The sequence below is a fragment of the Benincasa hispida genome, chromosome 4 (assembly GCF_027475165.1).
Source record: "Benincasa hispida cultivar pf3 chromosome 4, pf3_genome.v1.1, whole genome shotgun sequence".
In the NCBI taxonomy this organism is placed as follows: Eukaryota; Viridiplantae; Streptophyta; class Magnoliopsida; order Cucurbitales; family Cucurbitaceae; genus Benincasa; species Benincasa hispida.
The window spans coordinates 50,843,131-50,862,294 of NC_143481.1; the positions used below are offsets into that span (position 1 = coordinate 50,843,131).

At 33.9% G+C, this 19,164-nt stretch overlaps 1 protein-coding gene and 1 long non-coding RNA gene across 2 annotated transcripts; one reads left to right on the forward strand and one right to left on the reverse strand.

The window, feature by feature from the left end:
- Positions 1–957: 957 nt before the first annotated feature.
- LOC150036788 (uncharacterized) lies at positions 958–7,222 on the forward strand. The gene is made up of 6 exons (XR_016528883.1): positions 958–1,792; positions 2,452–3,603; positions 3,680–4,088; positions 4,181–4,253; positions 4,357–4,441; positions 6,770–7,222. It is a non-coding gene; the product is annotated as an uncharacterized LOC150036788 (long non-coding RNA).
- A 9,971-nt stretch (positions 7,223–17,193) lies between these two features.
- On the reverse strand, positions 17,194–18,127 carry LOC150036789 (ethylene-responsive transcription factor ERF014-like). Its single transcript, XM_090313064.1, has one exon. It carries the CDS (start codon positions 18,016–18,018, stop codon positions 17,392–17,394), a length of 627 nt encoding a protein of 208 aa, XP_090169190.1. The 5' UTR covers positions 18,019–18,127; the 3' UTR covers positions 17,194–17,391.
- Between the last annotated feature and the right edge of the window lie 1,037 nt (positions 18,128–19,164).

Here is a 19,164-nt window from a genome sequence, read left to right on the forward strand (position 1 = left end):
ACATGACTCCATGATTTCTTAAGAGCATGTTAACATTTTCTGGAGGTCAGAGATTAATGTAGGGCAACTGATCAGAGAAGAGATTATTGCGTGTTCCGAAACGAAAGAAGGGAACTTGTTTTTTCCTTCACTCATTACCATGCTGTCAAACATGCCATGATAAACGAAAAGGTTGTCGGAGCTTTCGATCAATCAAATAATATTTATACTCACGAACTAACCACGGGAAAGCACGGAGATTAGTTCCTCAAAACACATTTTTAGTTAAAGTGGTAAATGGAGGGGGAGGGTTAGTATGGTTGGAGATTTGAAAATGCAAGAAAGTAAAATATAGAAATGTAATTAATAAAGACGTTCTAGCTTAGAGGATAGGAATGGACCACTGCAATTTTATTCATCAAATTATCAAAACATAATCCATCTTGCCTATGTCGAGCCTAATTGGTTAGAAACCTAACCAATAGTCCTAATTACCTAATTGGCCAAACATGAATAGATGAATCCATACTAAACATATTTAACTGACCTCATTATGCTCTAGAGATTACGCTAGAATAAAGATTTAATTTACAATGGTCTAATTAAACATTCAATATAGTTTCCCCTTTGTTACAGACAACAAATGACAAGCTATCTAACCATTTGCTTCTTGGAAATTAAAACCTATAATTTTATCTCACATATTACAAGTCAATCTCAAGCATTCAATCACACATTCTCGAGTGGTTTGTAAGACAATCAAGAAAAAAATACAATCATGAAACAAATTTAAATAGATAGAAATTCATAGCCAAGAAATAGAAATTACATTGAGATAAAACTCCAAAAACTTGCAAAGTTTAAAATCTCATAAACTAGAAACCTGGATTTTACCTTCCCATGATGATGGAGAAGACAAAACTAAACATGTTTCTATCGATTATATGAGGAAATGGAGCAGATACAAATGGAAGAGATAAGAAATGGAGAAAATCAGCAAAAAGTCGAATGAGGAGAAGAAGATGTGAATGGATGATGAAGAGGAGATCCTCTTGCCCTAAAAATGAAGAAATATATATATGGAATCGTGATAGCACCGCAATGCTGAGGACAGCGCTGTGGCGCTGGGCCTCTTTTGTCGAAGCGCACCGCTGTGCCACTCAGGTAGAACGACGCTGAGTGTCGCACGCATTGCTGATATCCTCATAAGCACTACGACGCTGCATCAATTAGGTTCCTTTTGGAAAAGGCACCGTGCAACCTTGTTTTCTTTGGTTGGCTCCGTTTTGCTTTTTAAATGCTTCATTTAAGCCCGAAATGCATTCAAACTGTCCTGAAGGCTCCTTATGCTCTATAACTTGTCTAAGAACTAGAATAAATGTTAAATACACCCAAACTAGCACGATTTAGGCCGAGAAAGACAGCTGATTTGGAGAGCCATCATGCAACAATTCCACTCTGAAAGCCATATTTGGACACCAAGCCAATAGATGCAGCAGTTATAAAAAGTCGCCCGAGCACAATCAAAAGAAGTTGGTTTGAAGATCCGAAGCATCAACGAAAGCCCATACATTTGCTGCTTCACCATCCAAAACTCCACCAAAGAACTCCATTTTTGCTGAATTGAAATTGATTAAAAGCTTGAACAAGATCTATTGGAAGTATGTCAAGGAGCGGGATGCTACACTTTAGCGAGTGCTTTCTACCACCTGTAGAGGAAAGAGTCACCCGTTCCTTGAATTCCAAGAGCGTCTTCTTGGTGATCCTAGTGCTTCTAAGGGTGTCAATGATGATTCCTTGTCTACTTATGGGAGTAATTCTTCACTCTTCAACTATTTTCGTGATGCTTGATTTATGTGTCTTGTTGGATCTGTGATGGTTCTTATGTAATGGTTATGTTTAATTTTGATGTGCATTCTGACTGATGGATGATGCCACTAAGGCATTTTATTTTTCTTGTCTAAGATGCAACATGTTGCAGTATGTTGTTTTTGAATATGGATTATCATTCTTGTCATGTTATAAAAAAAAAATGAACTTGTATGATGAGATTGGAGTGTGTTTTAACCTTTAAATGCTTTTCACGTGACTAGCACTTTTCTCATACCATGCAATTTGATTTTTTTCTTTCCTTGTAAGGCACTCAATCTTAAAGTAATCAATGTTTGTATGCTTACTTTCTTAATGAGTCTTACCTTTTGTTGCACAAAGAGGACTTTCTATTTCCTTTTTGCACCACTTATGTCAATGGGGACATCAACCATCTTAAAGTTTGGGCATGAGTCTTTGTACTGCAATCACTAAGGTATTGTGTATACTATGATCCTGTTTTTATGATGATGATAGGCTTTTATTAAAAAAAAACAAGAGGTACTTTTCCTTTCAAAGTTAACTAGTAACTAGAGACGGTCATGACACTCATGTTTTCCTTTATATGAAAGGTTGATTTAGAAATAGACTATGTGCATGCAGGCTTAGCAATGACAATTGCTGGGAACGACCCACCACTACCTAGGCCCATAGTACATAGCAAGCTCACGCGTGGAAGAGTTTTCTTTGTCACAAAATGAAAATTTAAGGGTCTCAGGAAGAGAGTATAAATGCGAGAACTCTCCAACCGGCTTGCAAAAGTGGATAGAGTGATAGTTAAGTCTCTCCCCTACACATTTACCGTCATCACCCGGTTGGCGGATTTGTATAAGTGGTCTTTAATCAATTTTAAACCACAAATGAATACGAAGGCATTGTCCTTGATCCTCGGACGAATACCTTTCTTGATTTTATTCATAGACAGTTGGATTTGGAAGGTTTTGAAGTTTCAATTACGGGTACATTTTGAGGTGCGCAGGTTTTCAGTCAATGGTGTTGACAATGTTCAACTTTTCTGTAGCGTTGGCTCTGGGAAATAAGTTAGATTGGACTTGGGTTAAGCATAAGTTAAGTCAAGAATAAAAATTGGGAAATTTGGCATTATTAGTCAAAATTTGTTATTTACGTGAACCACTTCAGTTGTGACATGGAAGTGAGTAGCTAAGGCAATAGGGAATTTCTAGTCTAAGTGTTAAGGGGGGAAAATAACTTAAGTGTTGGATATGATATTAAAAAGAGGGAAAACAAACTGTTGGCTAAGGGTGAAGGAATTGCTGAGAGGGGAGTAAGAGGTTTGTAATTAATTTTAAGTCGGAAATTGAATAATGTTGATAATTATTATTAATTGTAATTCAAGGCATGGCTAAGGATGAGATTCAACCAATGATAGTGGCCTGAAATGTTTGAAGGTGGAGCCGGCAAAAATAGAGGTGAGGAGGAAGAGGCTGTCATTGAGTATATATAAGGTGAAGTGAAGAAGTGGTCGGTGTTTACAATTCACATGAGCAATCTTTAAATTTCTTCAACAAAATCACAGAGATATCAAAGAAGAAGACGTAGCAGGCTACCATGGTGAAATTCAATAGGAAAATCAAAGAAGAAGACGAAGCAGGCTGCCATGGTAAATTCAATAGGAACATTGATGAAAATTGAAGAAAACCAGCAGTTGGTCAGAAATTCGAGCAAAGTTGAGCAAGGTGAAGTGTTTGGTTAATTTTGAGCTGTGGGAGAAGATTCAGAGGCTCAAATTTGAAGGTAAGTCAATTTAAAGATTGTTTAAGAGGTTTATATATTTAAGCCCAAAATAAACTAATTCAGTCAAACTTTGCAGGTCCAATCTGATCTATGGAGACAGCCCAACACCAATCTTGAAGAACCAACCCAAGAAATATGAGAGTGGATTTAGGAAAGATCTGATGCTGCCTGATAAAGCCTGCTACTTTGCCATGTATCAGCTAAAGCTAATAACTCTTTTCAGCTTTGTCAATCAGTTTGAGTGGGAAAACAAGAGAAATCATATGAGGGTTTCGAGGAAGTCTTCGTTCCTCCATATACCTTTAGCTTGTGCAGGGTTTCAATAGAGATGATGAAGATCTTGAGCTCAAACCTTCAATGACTCACCTGCATGAAACCAAAAACGAGTAGAAGATGCAAAGAGGAACAAGATGATGGTAAGAGAAGAAGGAAGAACACACTGGAGTTAAGTGGTTCAGCCAGAAAGCCTACACCCACTGTTCAAAGTGAGGCTATCACTTTCTTATTGCTTTTCTTTGAAGTTTTACAGATTTTGAACTCTCTCATTCACACTGTTTTTCTTCTCTTTTATATGTAGAATTTCTTTACAAAGAGATGAGCTCAACGTGAGCCGGTGGTTACAACAAAAAAACCAGAAAAATAACATATAAGTACTTCTAATTTCTTTATTTTTCTGTTACAATCTCCACCTTTGTAAGCATCCTGTGAACCTCTCTGTTCATTTTGTATTGATTTTGAGCTAACCATTTTCAGGTAGCTCGAACCCAAAGAGTTCCAGAAAACAACAAGCTTGCTTTGAGGGACAGTCTTGGTCAACATATCAGCCACATTGTTAGAGGTCTTCTCCCTTTTCAATTTCTTGTCTAATAAAATGGAATTTAATGTCAATATGCTTCGTTCTGCTGTGAAACCATTGATTTATAGATAAATATATTGTACTTTGATTGTCACAGTAAATTCTCACCTTAAGTTGTATGATACCAAAATCATTTAGTAACCCTTTCAACCATAGGCCTTCTTTTACTACTTCGGACAAGGCTATAAACTCACCTTCTGTTGTAGATAGGGCTACAACATATTGTAGGTTAGCCTTCCAGCTTATTATATTATTTCCCCATAGAAAAATATACTATGAGAATGAACGCCTTCTGTCTAGATCTCCAGCATAGTCTACATCCACATATCCGTAGATTTCATCATTAGAAGGATCATTATGTTTATATAGGATTCGAGCTCCTTTGGAGGAGCATAGGTACCTTAGTATTCATTTGATAGTCTCCCAATGGCATTTCCCTGGATTAGACATATACCTACTGACCATACTTGTAGCATAAGACAAAACTGGCCTTGTAGATGCATTAGATATATCAATGATCCCACTGCCTGGGAGTAGGGTACTGTCTTCATAAAGTTGATATGATCCTCATCTGTACTCTTGGGGCTATTAACAGCTGAGAGTTTAAAATGAGGTGCAAGAAGGGTGATGACTGGCTTGGCATGACTCATTTTAAACCTCTGTAGCAGTTTATCACAATAGTCAGTCTGACTTATATAAAGTCTATCATGTTTTCTATCCCTGTCTATTTCAACTCCTAGGATTCTCCTTGATTCCCCTAGGTCCTTCATGTCATATACTCTTTCTTTAGAAGAGCCTTGACTTGGCTCATAACTTCTTTAGAGCTTCCTACTAACAACATATCATCTACATATAGGAGTAGCAAGTTCTTCAAAACTTTTAGTGTTAGTATACACACACCAATCACAGGAACTTTTTTTGAATCCTATTTTAGAAATTACCTCATCAAATTTGTCATACCAACACTTAAAAGACTGCTTGAGCCTATAAATTGATTTGTTCAATAAGCACACTAGCTCTTCTTCACCTTTCTTCACATATCCTTAAGGTTGCTTCATACAGATGGTTTCTTTCAAAAAAATCGTGTAAGAAAGTAGTCTTCACATCCAATTGGTCTAACTCCATGTCCTTTTGAACAACTAAGGAAATGAGTAGCCTAATGGATGTTTGTTTCACAACAGGGGAGAACATCTTTGTATAATTTATGCCTTCTTTCTGTGTGAACCCCTTTGCAACTAGCCTTGCCTTGAATATGGACTTTTTTACTTATGGAATTTCTTCTTTAAACTTGTATATCCACCTACATGAGAGAGGTTTGTACCCTTTAGGTAAGGGTACTAGTTTCCAGGTATCATTCAGGTTAAGAGATCTCATTTTTATCATTCGTGGCCTCAATCCATTGTCTAGCATTAGGGTTATTAGTTGCTTCTTCAAAACTTGTAGGTTCATTGTTCCTTAATGTAATGGCAGCACTTAAAGCAACACTAGCATAGTTAGGTTCTGAGTACCTAGCAAGGGGCACAATTGTTCTTCTTGTCTTGTCCCTTACTAAGGAATAATTTTGTAGGTCTTCCTGTATCTCTTATTATTCATTAGACATATTTTCCCCAGCCTCTACAATGTCTTCACTCTCAAACTCTAAGTTCTATTGTGAAATGGAGGTTTCTGGTTCATTCAGTGGCTCCACCTCAAACCTTGTACTACAAGTTTTAGACATAGATGTAGGTTGTTGCTCAGTTAACATGAACATCTCATTTTCTCTGAACACCTCATCCCTACTATTGATACATCTCTTTTCAATAGGATGCCACAATTTGTACCCTTTTACTCAAGGTGTAAAACCTAGAAACATACATTTAATAGCTCTAGGTTTCAACTTACCTTGGCTTTGATGCACATACCCTACACTCCCAAATACCTTCAAGTGTTCTAATTTGGGAAGCTATCCTGTCCACCTTTCTTCTGGTGTCTTTAGCTTAATAGACTGATGTGGACATCTGTTTAGGGTGTCGACTATATAGGATACTACTTCTGCCCAGTATTTCTCAGGCAATAGAGTATTTGATAGCTAGCACCTTACTCTTTCTAACATAGTTCTATTAAGCCTTTCAGCAACTCCATTTTGTTGAGGTGTATACCTCACTGTCTTGTGCCTCACAATTCTATTTTCCTTGCAAAACAAGTTAAACCAGAAAAATAACATATTAAAACTTCTAGTTTCTTTATTGTTCGGTTACATTATAAGAAACTATGTGTTTAAATTGGTTGGAAATGATGAAAAAATGCACTAAACTTGCAATTGGAAAACAGGGAATCGAGTAGGGGGTTGCAGCTAAAGGTTGAAGAAGATCAGGCTATGGTGGAGCTCGATGGGCGCACGTGCCTTGTGCGCACACACCAGTCGCACACACCATGCGTCCGTGCATCTCGCAGCACCCATCTGTGCGTCCATTGTTTCGTCCGTGCGCCCACTTGATGGCTAGCGACGTGCCTCACTCGTTCACACACTCGACACCCATTAGGCCACTCAATGCACAGCACCAGGTGTCCAACGGCCGTAGGCCCTGCCTATGCACACACTTAATGCCTTGTGCGTGAATTGTCAGCCATTATCCTACCTAGTGTGGATGTCTTAACACCCATGCCCAATCGTTGTTGTGCACCCAACTGCCCATCAATTAAACCGATTGCCTTGTCTCAGTCATTTTGTTATTTTAGACATTCACTTGAGCATTGGAGTTGGTAAGTTGGAGTTAAGACTAATTTGGTGTGTTTATGACATTATAGCCCTAAATGACTAAGTATGGACTCTAAAGAGATCTTAAGAGTTAAATACAATCTAAGGAAAGTATGAATATATATGTGGACTATTTAAAGGATATGGGAATTAAGCGACTAGACATTAACAAAGGGTTATGATCTAACTTTTAGGTCAAACGGAGATCGGAATAACCAATAAACCACTTAAGCTCGTCATTGACTGTGAGTGACAAATGTTTTTTTTTAAAAAAAAAAATTGTTAAGGTCTTAACTATGATTTCCTATGAAATGAGCTACTTATCTTAAATGTATGTCCTAAGCTTGATTTATTTGAATTGAGCTTTGGTAGTCTATTTTTGAAATGATATCTTTATAAAGGAAAAGAACTTGTTCTTCAAGATTTTTATTCAAAGATTGTTTATGGATTTTCTAAAGCATGTGAAAAATTATTTTTTTTTTAAGCAAGGGAATGACATATAAATGATATTTATGAACTCTAGTGCCTTAAAAGAATAGTTTTCAAACCACTATGCTTTGTACCCTAGGAATGTTATTAAGGATTCCCAATACTCAAGGTAGAAGAAGGTATACGAGGAATCCAGTATATGAGTATGATATAGGTCTTTGAGACCCACCTTGGCACACATGTAGGCTTTGGCCTGTATGAAGGGGTGCTAAGCCCTTTGGGGTCATTTCTATATGCATGTATGAGAGATATCGACGCATAGCATCGAGTTTACACTACATTAGCTAAGGCTAACAACGTTGAGTCTATTGAGCTTGCTCAACCTCAAGGAAGGTTTTGTGTACAGGTTAAATGTGATGTTATGAATGATAAAAGTAGGAGAATGCTTTATTATGTTTTAAGGTTCGCTAATTTTATAAAATTTTCTTAAGCATGATTTGTGATTTCTGAATTTTGGAAATGTTCATCAAAGTTATGGAAAGATGTTTCTAAACTTGAAATACTTATAAATGTGTACAAACATTACTGTTTTAAACTCATCACTCCCTGAGCTTCCTAGTTCACCCTTTTTAAATTTTTTATTTCCCCCAAGTAGTGGAAGAGTTTCCGGTGCCTAGCCTACCCCAGTCCCAATCTACCAAGACATCAAGTTATCAGATAGCTCAGAGTTCTCTTAGATTTTAGTATGTATATAGTTTTGGTTTCATTTGTCATGTAAAACATATTAGCAGGAAATGAGAGATAAACTACTTGGTTATATATGTTTGTATATATCCATGTATGCATAGGTGATATGAAGTTCTTGATTGTCCATGACACTGCAGGTTATGATGTGATTATATATATATCTGTTGAATATCAGATTAAGCAGGAAACAAGTGGACAGTAAATGTCACAAGAGGGTTGATGTTTATTATCTTTATATCTCCTTTTAGATTAAGAAAGTAATCTAGAAGGGAGTGTGACAAGAAAAATGAAGCTGGAAGGAAGTTCCAGAGATTTGATTATGCTCCAAGGAGCTTTCACTTTCTTGTGGCAATCAGCCAAAATTGGGTATCATCACGTGTGGCCTTCAAACAATATAAAAGGGAGAGGAGTGATGGAAATGGAGAGAATATTATGAAGATAATGAAGTGTTTATGTTCTCGAGAGAAAAGTGTTGGGATGATATGATTCCTGCAGTGGAGTCGCCTTCAGCTTTCGAGAATTCAGCAAGCAGACGTTCTTCACAGATTGGCTAAATCGTCAAGAAGCCAAAAATTGGCAATATAGAAGAAGCTGTCTTTGCTTTGTGATAATGTTGGCCAAGTATTGATGTTCAATACAATTTCTTATGATGCATGTGAACTTGCATGCATAATTGAGTAGAATTCAATTATTAAATCAACAGAATAATGTGTTCAAAGGTGAGTTTCTTTGGATTTTTGTTGTTATTTATTTGCATAATCTGAAATAATTTATGTAGAAAGAAATTGTCTGGTTGTGTGATTATTATTGTTTGTTGTGAATTTTTATGCATTTGAAGATTGTGTTTCAAATTTACTTATCTTTGGAAAATAAATTTTGGATAGTAAAAATTAAGGAATTAATGACCCAAATAAATGGTCATAGGTGCTTGTGATAAAAGGTCTTTGGTTTTGGTTGTTTGTTCCATAAATGCATCCAATTTTGCTTTATTATTACTCTCAATAAATGATCATGATAATGAGATTTTCTTAATTTTATTCAAAATATAGTTTCAAATTCATACTTAATTTTCAAATATGGTGAAGATATTTTGACGGGTAGTTTGATCCAAAAAGCAAATTTTTACATATGGCATGAGAATTTAGCAATTTTATTTCAATACTATATTTAAGCATAATATTCAATATTTACTTGATAAGTATATATTATAGTATTTTGTGAGTAGCAAATGACATGTACAATAAGAAAATAATAATTTTATTGTTATTGTATTATTTTTCATACCTTAAATGAAACATTATTTTGATCAATTTGAGCATTTCTTAGATCATGAATAGAAATAATGTTCCATATGTTATAGCTGACAAAGTTTATGTATGACTCATGTTATAAATTGTCATATTATGTTTCTTCCATGAAGTTGAAAATATTATTATTACTTTTATTTCAGTGTGATCTGTAATATTATTTTACCTATTACCTAGCTTGTTGGTAGTATGAAATATGCAAAATTTATCATTTCTATGGTAAAGCTTGTAGAATTTGATTGTTATTTAGGATATTATCTAGCTATAAAATGTGTGATATTGTTTAAAGGCTTTTCAAGGTCTTGATGGATACATAGGATACACACAAATATTTTCTTTTGATTGAAAATAGTTATTCATTTGTGTTTTATTGAGCATGTATATGATCTTGAAAAGGAAAAATGTTGATTGATGATTTATGGTTGTTTTGTGATTTAGCAACTGATGAAGAAATTTAGAAGTTCTTGAAATATGCTCACTATAAGTTTATGAATATATATCATGAATCAGATGTGGGATTAAACTTTCTAAAGGAATAAACCAATTAAGTGTAAGTAGATTAGTTGTTGTGGGGTATATGCAAAGCAAGACATCGAATAATTTGATGCATACTCTCTCATGATTAAAATAGCTAATATAGATTCTTAATAGCATTTAATTTGTAGCAATGTGTAGCCTTCTAATACATCAGATGGATGTAAAAATGGCATTTTTAATGTTAATAAATCAGATTGATGTAAAAATGGCATTTTTAATGTTAACTTGGAAAAGGAAATATATACGACACTGATAACTTTTATTTCTACAAGTTATTGTCTATTGACATTAGAATATTTAGGAGTATTTAGTGAGAAAAACATGCACGTTAGAAGAAAATAAGGCAAAATCAATTTCCATGCATTTATTAAACCTAAAAGATAGCCTAAGTGAAAAAATGATATCTCTAATGCGTTTACAATGTAGGAATATAAGAAAAAACGACTAAAGAAGCCATGCACTGAGATCAACGGAGGTTAGAAAAATAGAAGCAAAGAAGATCAATAATAAGGCACACGATAGAGCAAGGAAAGCGACAAATGTAAAAGCCCAATGCATTTGAAGGGGACCACAAACAACTGCAAGAACAGTCACATACATTCCCTGACGCACGCCTGCCACTATCCTATGTGGCAGAAGTGGTCTCCAAGACCATCTTTATATATTCCTCGCCCAAGCGAGTTAGAAAATAAGTTTTGAACAAAGAAAATTACACCACTAAAAGGAGGATGGTTAGGGAGTTAGAGAATATTCTGAGAGGAAGAATTAGAGAGAATGGAGACTTCCATACAACTTTGAAATTAGAGAGAATTACCAGCCACATGTCGCTGCCACCGGAGAAGAGGACTCGAGAGTGCATCTCCTCCACTGTCCACCGTAGAGCACAGCTTCACGTCCATCTTAGATCACAGAAGCTTTAGAAGGTCGTTTGATGATCCTCATCATCAACCTTTTACCTTTTAGTTTACTTTGTTCTTTCTTGTACATTCTTTTTTACACACTTTTCGATTTGCTCTTGTAACGAACTATTTTACATTTCAATATCTAATCATGACTTCATCTTCTACCTCTTCCATTTTTATTTTTCTTACCATGAGTAACTAAATCTCTAGTGAGTTGGGATGAGTTAATCCTCATTCCGATGAGCTTAGTGATTAAGTAAGTATTCATTTGGGTAATGAAGCTTCCAGTTTGACTTGTGAGTCCTTTTAACCATTGGATTCATAAGATAAAAATTAACTACTCAAGAGAGCAAGTGATTGTGGATTTCATCGATCTGAGTAAGTGAAATGTTTAGAGATAAACACTTCCTTATATTCCAAGTAGCCCATGCATGCATCATGGAGACATGATTAATATGGCTAATTCACTAAGATGTGGAGTCCAAAAGGTTATGAACATGAACATGAGTTTTTGTTAAGCTCAAAAGGTTTGAGGATTGCTTATCCCAACTCCGTTTTCTCATCTGTTTCATCTTCATTTGCTTCTGTGCTATGCGTTCACAATTTCACTTTCACCTACCCACTCTCTCAACACCTTTACTTGCATTCATTTAAGTCATGCATTTCACAAACCTATTACCATCTATCAACATGCACATCACCCTAGCATTTGAGAGTAGAGATTCATTAACTGATTTTGTTCTTATTTAATTTCAAATCCCCGTGTTCGACCTCGATCCTTACCGAGACTATCTCCTGATTAATTTATACTTGGGCTATTAGGAGTAAAACTTGTGCAATTTACGAGAATATTATTATGCTTTATAGAACACGATTGAGCACACAACAAGTTTTCGGCACTGCTTCCCAGAATTGAAAATTATAATTCACTAATTTGGTTTTTGGGTTTTCAGCTTTGACTACAGACTTCCTTAGCATAAGGACTAGTACAACGTTTACCGGAATATTGCAAACGGTATATGAGCAACGACACCCAACCAGAGTTTGTGACTGACCCCGGAATCGAGAGGACTATACATAGAAGAGTTAAAGCAAACCGAAACAAGAGGCAAAGACAGAGAAATATGGGAATTCAGCTGAATTAGCCCAACACACCAAATTCTGCAAACAACGCAGACATACAAGTAAACCTTATTCTTTTAGTGCATGATCGCAATAGAAAAATCAAGGACTATGCATCGCCGAATTTGTACAATTTTTTGTCTGGGATTGTGCCTCCGGGTTTTCATGACATGAGATTTGAGATGAAGCTAGTCATGTTGCAAATGATCCAAGCAGCTAGTCAGTTTGGGGGCACTCCAAGAGAAGACCCACATGCACATATGAAGAGCTTTATGGAGATTTGTAACACATTCGTGATTCTTGGAATCACCACAAAAGGGATTAGACTATCATTGTTCCCTTTTACTCTTAGGGATGAAGCGCGACAAAGGACTTATTCTCTCAAGCCAAAAGAAGATTTCAACATGGGAATGCATGGTGAAAAGTTTATGCAAAAATATTTTCCACCTAACGTTAATGCTTGTCGCAAGAGGGATATAACCAACTTCAAACAAAAAGACTCAGAAACCATAAGTGATACATGTGCTAGGTTCAAATGACTCGTTCGAAAGTATCTGCATCATGGTCTACCTGATTGTATAACAATGGAAATATTTTATGATGGACTGAACAAGACATCGTAATCAGTAATTGACTCTATGACAGTAGGGGTCTGATGGATAAAACATACACAGAGGGCAAACAAATTTTGGACAGAATTTTTCGAAACAATGAAGAATGGGTTGATAATGGTTTCAGATCAAAATTTGTGGAAAGAAAAGTATCACATCACAATCAGAAGCAACTAGTACTCTCTCAACGCAAATTACCACTTTTACTAACTTATTCAAAGCTATGACGATGAATCAAGTCAATGCCAATGGCATAAATCAGGTCAACGCAGTGATCCAAGTTGTTGCAGCATGGTGCATAGGATGCGATGAACGACATAGTTTTGATATGTGCCCGATGAACCCTCAATCAATCTACTTCATTAGAAACAACCCCTACAGTAATACTTTATATCCTGGATGGCGCAACCGTCCAAATTCCCATAGGGAGGTATTCAGTAAAATGATCAAGTTGTGATGCAGGAACATGGAAATTGAATAAGGGTTAGAGATATAAATTAAGGACCTCATGATCGCGAACACATACTGCATGTTAGTTGAGTTATACTTGCTATGCCATTTACTTATGTTGTGGTTAATTTTGGATCGGATGATATAATCGATAAAAAATAAGGAGAGAAGAGATAAGGCCAATAAAATAACAAGGTTTGGGTCCATTTTGGACCGAGGTCAAGCCGATAAAGATAGCTAATGGGATGTTTAGTAAATACACCAGCCCAAAGCATCACCATAAGACCAAAATGGACTTAGGGGAAGATGTTGGGCCTTGCTCTTGGCTGAGGTGGACCTGGTCGAACACAAAATAGAGTACACCTCTCAACCTGAAAGTTGTAGGATTATCCCAAAGCGACTTTGAAATTGAATCCAAAAGCGGTTTAAGCCAACTAGTCCTATAAATATATCATGGGAACTCTTTAAGAGAAAAGTGAATTCTCTAAGTTCCAGTAGTTCAAAATTTTAAACTTTACTTGTTTTCAGACTTAAGCATCAAAGTAGACATGACATCAAACACACGGTGAACAAAGTTACTCCCTTTTGCAGGTTCCTCGTTTGCTTCACAAAAATAAAATTTCTATTGTTGTCTTGTCTAGATTTTAGCATCAACAACTTATAACTCTTTTGCACAAGTAATATGCAATTACTTTTAAACTCTTCATTTATCTAAAAATGAATTCTCTCCATAAAAATATAATTTTCTTTATAGAACTATTTATTTTTTATTTTGAAATATCTAACTTCTAAATTAGAAAAATGTCGGAAAATACAATGTCTTAATCAATTCAATCATGTTCAAATTAATGGGAAGAGAAAAGCTTGAACGTAACTGGTGGGTGCTAAACACAAACTTCAATTTTGTTATTATTATTACTATTATTTGTATAATTTAGTTATTCTATTACAATACTAAAAATCCATCATTAATATTATCAAACGGCAATTAATTATAAGTTGATTTAATCAATTATCCCTCAACTTTGTCTTAATAAAGCCAAGCCCACATCATTAATTTCACGCTCTGTGTTGGATCTAACTTCCAAAAATGCCCATCTCTAAAAACAAAATGCACGAAAACATATACAGCATTAATTCTAAATTAGCAATGTACTAACAAAAAATAAAAATATAAATTATCAAAGTAAATTAAATAGAATAATATGAAATAATAAACAAAAAATGTAACAAAAATCTCGAACTTTGAATATATGCTTTAGAAGGGCACATGTGATGATGTGTCATATTACAACATTGGAAATTGTCATTTCTGATCATGTGCTATTTTCCACTTTTATTTATTTATTTTTATATTTTTTGGGGATAAAATGCTCTTTTCCACCTTTTTTTTTTTTTCCATTTTCAGTCTCATTTCATGTTATATGGTATCCTATGCTTAATTATATATGCCATCCAACCTTTCAAGTTGCCTAATCTATCCACTAATTCTCTTTCTAATCTAATGGTTCTAAGTAACTTCGAATCTATTTTGATTCTACGAAAAAATGGTTTTGAAAATTTTGATTTCAATAATATTAATATTAAAGTTCCTAATTTTAGTACGGTTTAACCTTTTCATTTATATGAAAATATTAAAAGTTAAGTATTTTTTTATGAGAAATAACCTAAAGTGAATTTAGAGGTTGCATGAGTTTAAATTATAAATTACAAAAATAATTAATCGGAACTCCTATACTTCAAATTTATGTGCTTTTAGTTGTATAAATGTATATCACACGTGAAATTTATAGTTTATTTTAGTATATAGAGAAAAAAGTTTTAGAAAAGTTATAATTAATACATCGACTCCAATAATATTATAACTTATTTGAAGAGAAAAACTAAATAAAAGTTTATGAAATTTTAAAAGAAAAAATATATGATTGTCCGTTCAAATATATCTCCACCGTTAGATATTGATGTTTCCTATATATGATCTAAATCACACTCAAGTATAACATAGCAAAGAATGTGACCGTTTGTTCAAATATATCTCCACTATTAGATCATAATTTTTCATATATGAGATCTATATCTACATCCATATGCGAAAAGATATATCACTTTAACTTAAATAGTTGTAACCAAAAAATGACATTATTGTTCATTTAAATATGTCTCTACCATTAGATCGTGATGTTTTATATATTTATGGTCTAGACATGTTCATACATAAAAGAATACACCACTTTACATATAACCACCTTGCTCGAATAGTTGTGACGAATGACAAAATATGAAGATGTATAAAGATTCTCCCGTAAGAATTTCTTTATATATACTATAGATTGTGATTGTGTTTCAATGTTGTAGTTTTGTACTAACTTTTAACTAAGGTTAGGGAGATATTTTGTAAAGCCTTAATCAATACATTACCATATTTGTGTGATACTAAAATCATGACTAGCATATTAATATGAAATTAAAACTAGCTAGCTAGGGTTAAAAAGACAAGTTATTCTATCACAACTAAAATCTATGTTTTTTAAGGAAAGACCATAACTTCAGATATTCTAAATAATAATAATAATAAAAAAAAAGATTCTGATTTGATTTATTTTGGTTTTTGAAAAAGATAAGGCTGAAATAGCCCCTTAATTGATTTTGTGATGATTGTGAAGTGAAATGAAAAGTTATGGGAGGGATTTCGTGCATGAACTTTGAAAGAAAGAAAGAAAAGGAAAGAAAATAGAGAGAATGAGTGATGGACTAGATGCAATGTAAAAGGCAACACAACAAATAAACAGAGAATGGGACTCCATGACCCTTACCCAACATAAAAACTAAAAACATCAAAAACAAAAATAAACATATCATGTGCAATATGCAAATATCTATCTCTCATCCCCCACAACAAAATTTGTCTAGTTTTAGGGCTTGGATTTGACATTTTCAGACTCTATTTGGACCTACCCTTTTCTCTATTTTGACTCTTTGCTTCACCATTCATTGCCCAAAAACTAAAACCTTTGCTCCCCCTCACAAGTTTTTGACAATTTTCCCGTCTCTAGTCCTTTATGGTAATCTCTCTTATTTATTCAAAACTATAATTTCCACACGATTTTCTACAAATGACAACATTCTTAACATGGACTTATCTTACAGCAATGTTTTTAAATGCAAAAAGCTTAGGATGCGTTTGGGAAATTGAAATGTAATCAAGATTACTAAGAATTAAAAGAGTGTTGGAAAGTGTGAATAATCGAGGACAAAATGAAAATGAGATCGTAAAATATGAAAACGATGAGAAAGAGGGTTAGATTAAAACTGTCATAATGAAATGAATTTCCTCACAACGTACAATCTAAACATAGATTTTTTGTTAAATTACATTACAATCCTATTTCATTATGGACCACCAAACGAATTTATTTTGAAGCAATGATGAGAAAGTCATTTCAAATGAACTCTAAATTTGTATAATTTTTCTAATTTCAACGAAGAAGTTGTCGTTTTCTTGTTTATCTTTAGATGTGTGACGGTATTTCTATCCTTAATAATATTTTTTTGGACTCACCACATAGTTCTGACATTATATCATGACTTGTTTTCTTAGTTTCAAAACCTGCCCACCGCCCAAAACACACACCATTGGAAACACAACTTTGAGACAATCATACAGCAAACCACACATCAAGATCAATGTCAGATTTACATACAGTCATTGGTTTTGTTTCTTAAACTAAGAATTTATAATTTTTCAAAATTAAAAATTTAATATCTGAACTTTTGATATTATTTAAGTTCATGAATCTGCAAAGTTTTATCCAGACACAAAATTAAAAATCCAAGAACTTATTAAAAGTGTAGAGAGCAAATTAGACTCAAAATGGAACAGAAGAACAATATATGAAATCCAACAAAAGAGATCAACCAACCCAGAAAAATAATCTGCGGCTGTAACCTATATTTATATATTATTATGTAAATTTTTACTTTTGTCAGTAATTTTGTAAAATTAACAATCTGAGGGATCATACAATATGAATATGCAAAAAATGTATTAAAAAAAAAAAAAAAAGAATAAATAAAACATTGATTTTTTTTTTCAACAGAAGCTCCATAAACTAATATCACTTTCGTCATAAAAATCATCAATAATGGGTGGATCAAATAGAGTCCCATCCATCATTTGCCCAACATACTTAGGGGAGAGTATGTCATCAAAGTTGAACCACGATGGATCCGTCATCATAAACGAATCGTTATTGGACGATGACGAGACAGAGGAAGAAGAGGAGGAGGAAGGTGGTGGCGACGATGGCAGCACATCGTTAGATCCCAACGTATTACTGTCAACATTGCAATCGAAGAAGGCGGTGTTCGCGGCAGCTTCGGCAGCAACTCTTTGGATGGATTTTGGAGACATGACATTATTATGATCATCATGATTGGAAGAGAGAAAATTATGAAAATGAGCAAAGGAAGAAGAAGAGATTGGAAAATTAAGATTGGCGGAGGAGCCTTTAAGACACAAGAGGGCCGCGTCGTAAGCCCTCGCAGCGGCCTCCGCCGTAGAATATGAACCTAACCATATTCTTGTCTTTTGATTGGGAGCTCTAATTTCAGAAACCCATGAGCCCCAGCTTCTCATTCTTACTCCCTTGTATTTTTTTTTACTTGTTGGAAGTGTCGTTGAATGATTGTCATCATTTGCTAATTCCTTCTTCACCATGTTGATCAGATAAAAAAAAATATAAAGTAAAATAAAGCTTGTTTGTGAACCAATAATGCTTGAAAATGGAGAAATGAGTACTGTAAATATTGAGGGAAGGAGAAATGAAACGAGTGGTGTATTTATAGAGAGAGAAGGGCTAGATTTTTGGGGTTTATATATAATAATTGTGGGTTTGATTATTTCACTTAGATTCCTAAGTGAATTATGTTTAATTTTTAGTGTAAATGGTTTGATTTACAAACACACGCAAATCGATATGGGTGACAGATATTTTTTAGATTAAATAAATATAAATACAGATTTGAAAATCTAAAATTCGTCAAAGTTAAAATGACGTTTGGGTCCTGAAAAAAACCAAGAGATAAAGAAAAGTTATACAGAACTCTTTATTATTGAAGAAGTCAAACTTCGTCCTCAAACTTATAGTTATAATTACGTTTATATGGTGAGGATTATTCTTTTGTTCTGTTTCTTTAAAAGGAAAGGGAAATTTTGGGAGATGACTTGGAAGGAAATTAAGTAATTTTGAGGGGAAAATATCTATTAAAATAAAACTACGCTAAATTATTATTATAAATATACTCGAGTTTCAACTTCGTCATTTGTTTAAAAAATATTTTTATATTTTCAAACGTTGTAATATTATTCCTCAACTTCCATAAAATGATAGATTAGAAATCTTTTGAAATTTTAAATAGAAATCGAGACTTGGATTCAAATTTTGTTTTAGGTCACTGACTGTCACACTACCATTTCATGTCTCAATATCATCGGTCCAAAATTCTAAAAAACTTATAACTCTAATTTTTTAAAACTTAGGAGAAATATTGCAACTCTTGAAAGTATATGAGTATTTTTTAAACAAAGTTCAATGGTAAGTTTTCTTTTTAATAATTTAATCTAAAATTTAATAGAAAATTGTAACGAGTAAATATGAGATTTTTTCTCAATTTAATTTCAAAACATTAATAAATATATCATTTAACAAGGATGGAAGATTCGAACATACAACCTTTAAAGCAGCTATAAGTAATACATTCATTAATTGAGTAATATATGCATATGTTTCAGATAATATAAATATATATATATATATATATATATATATATATATATATATATATATACTAAGTATATTACTAA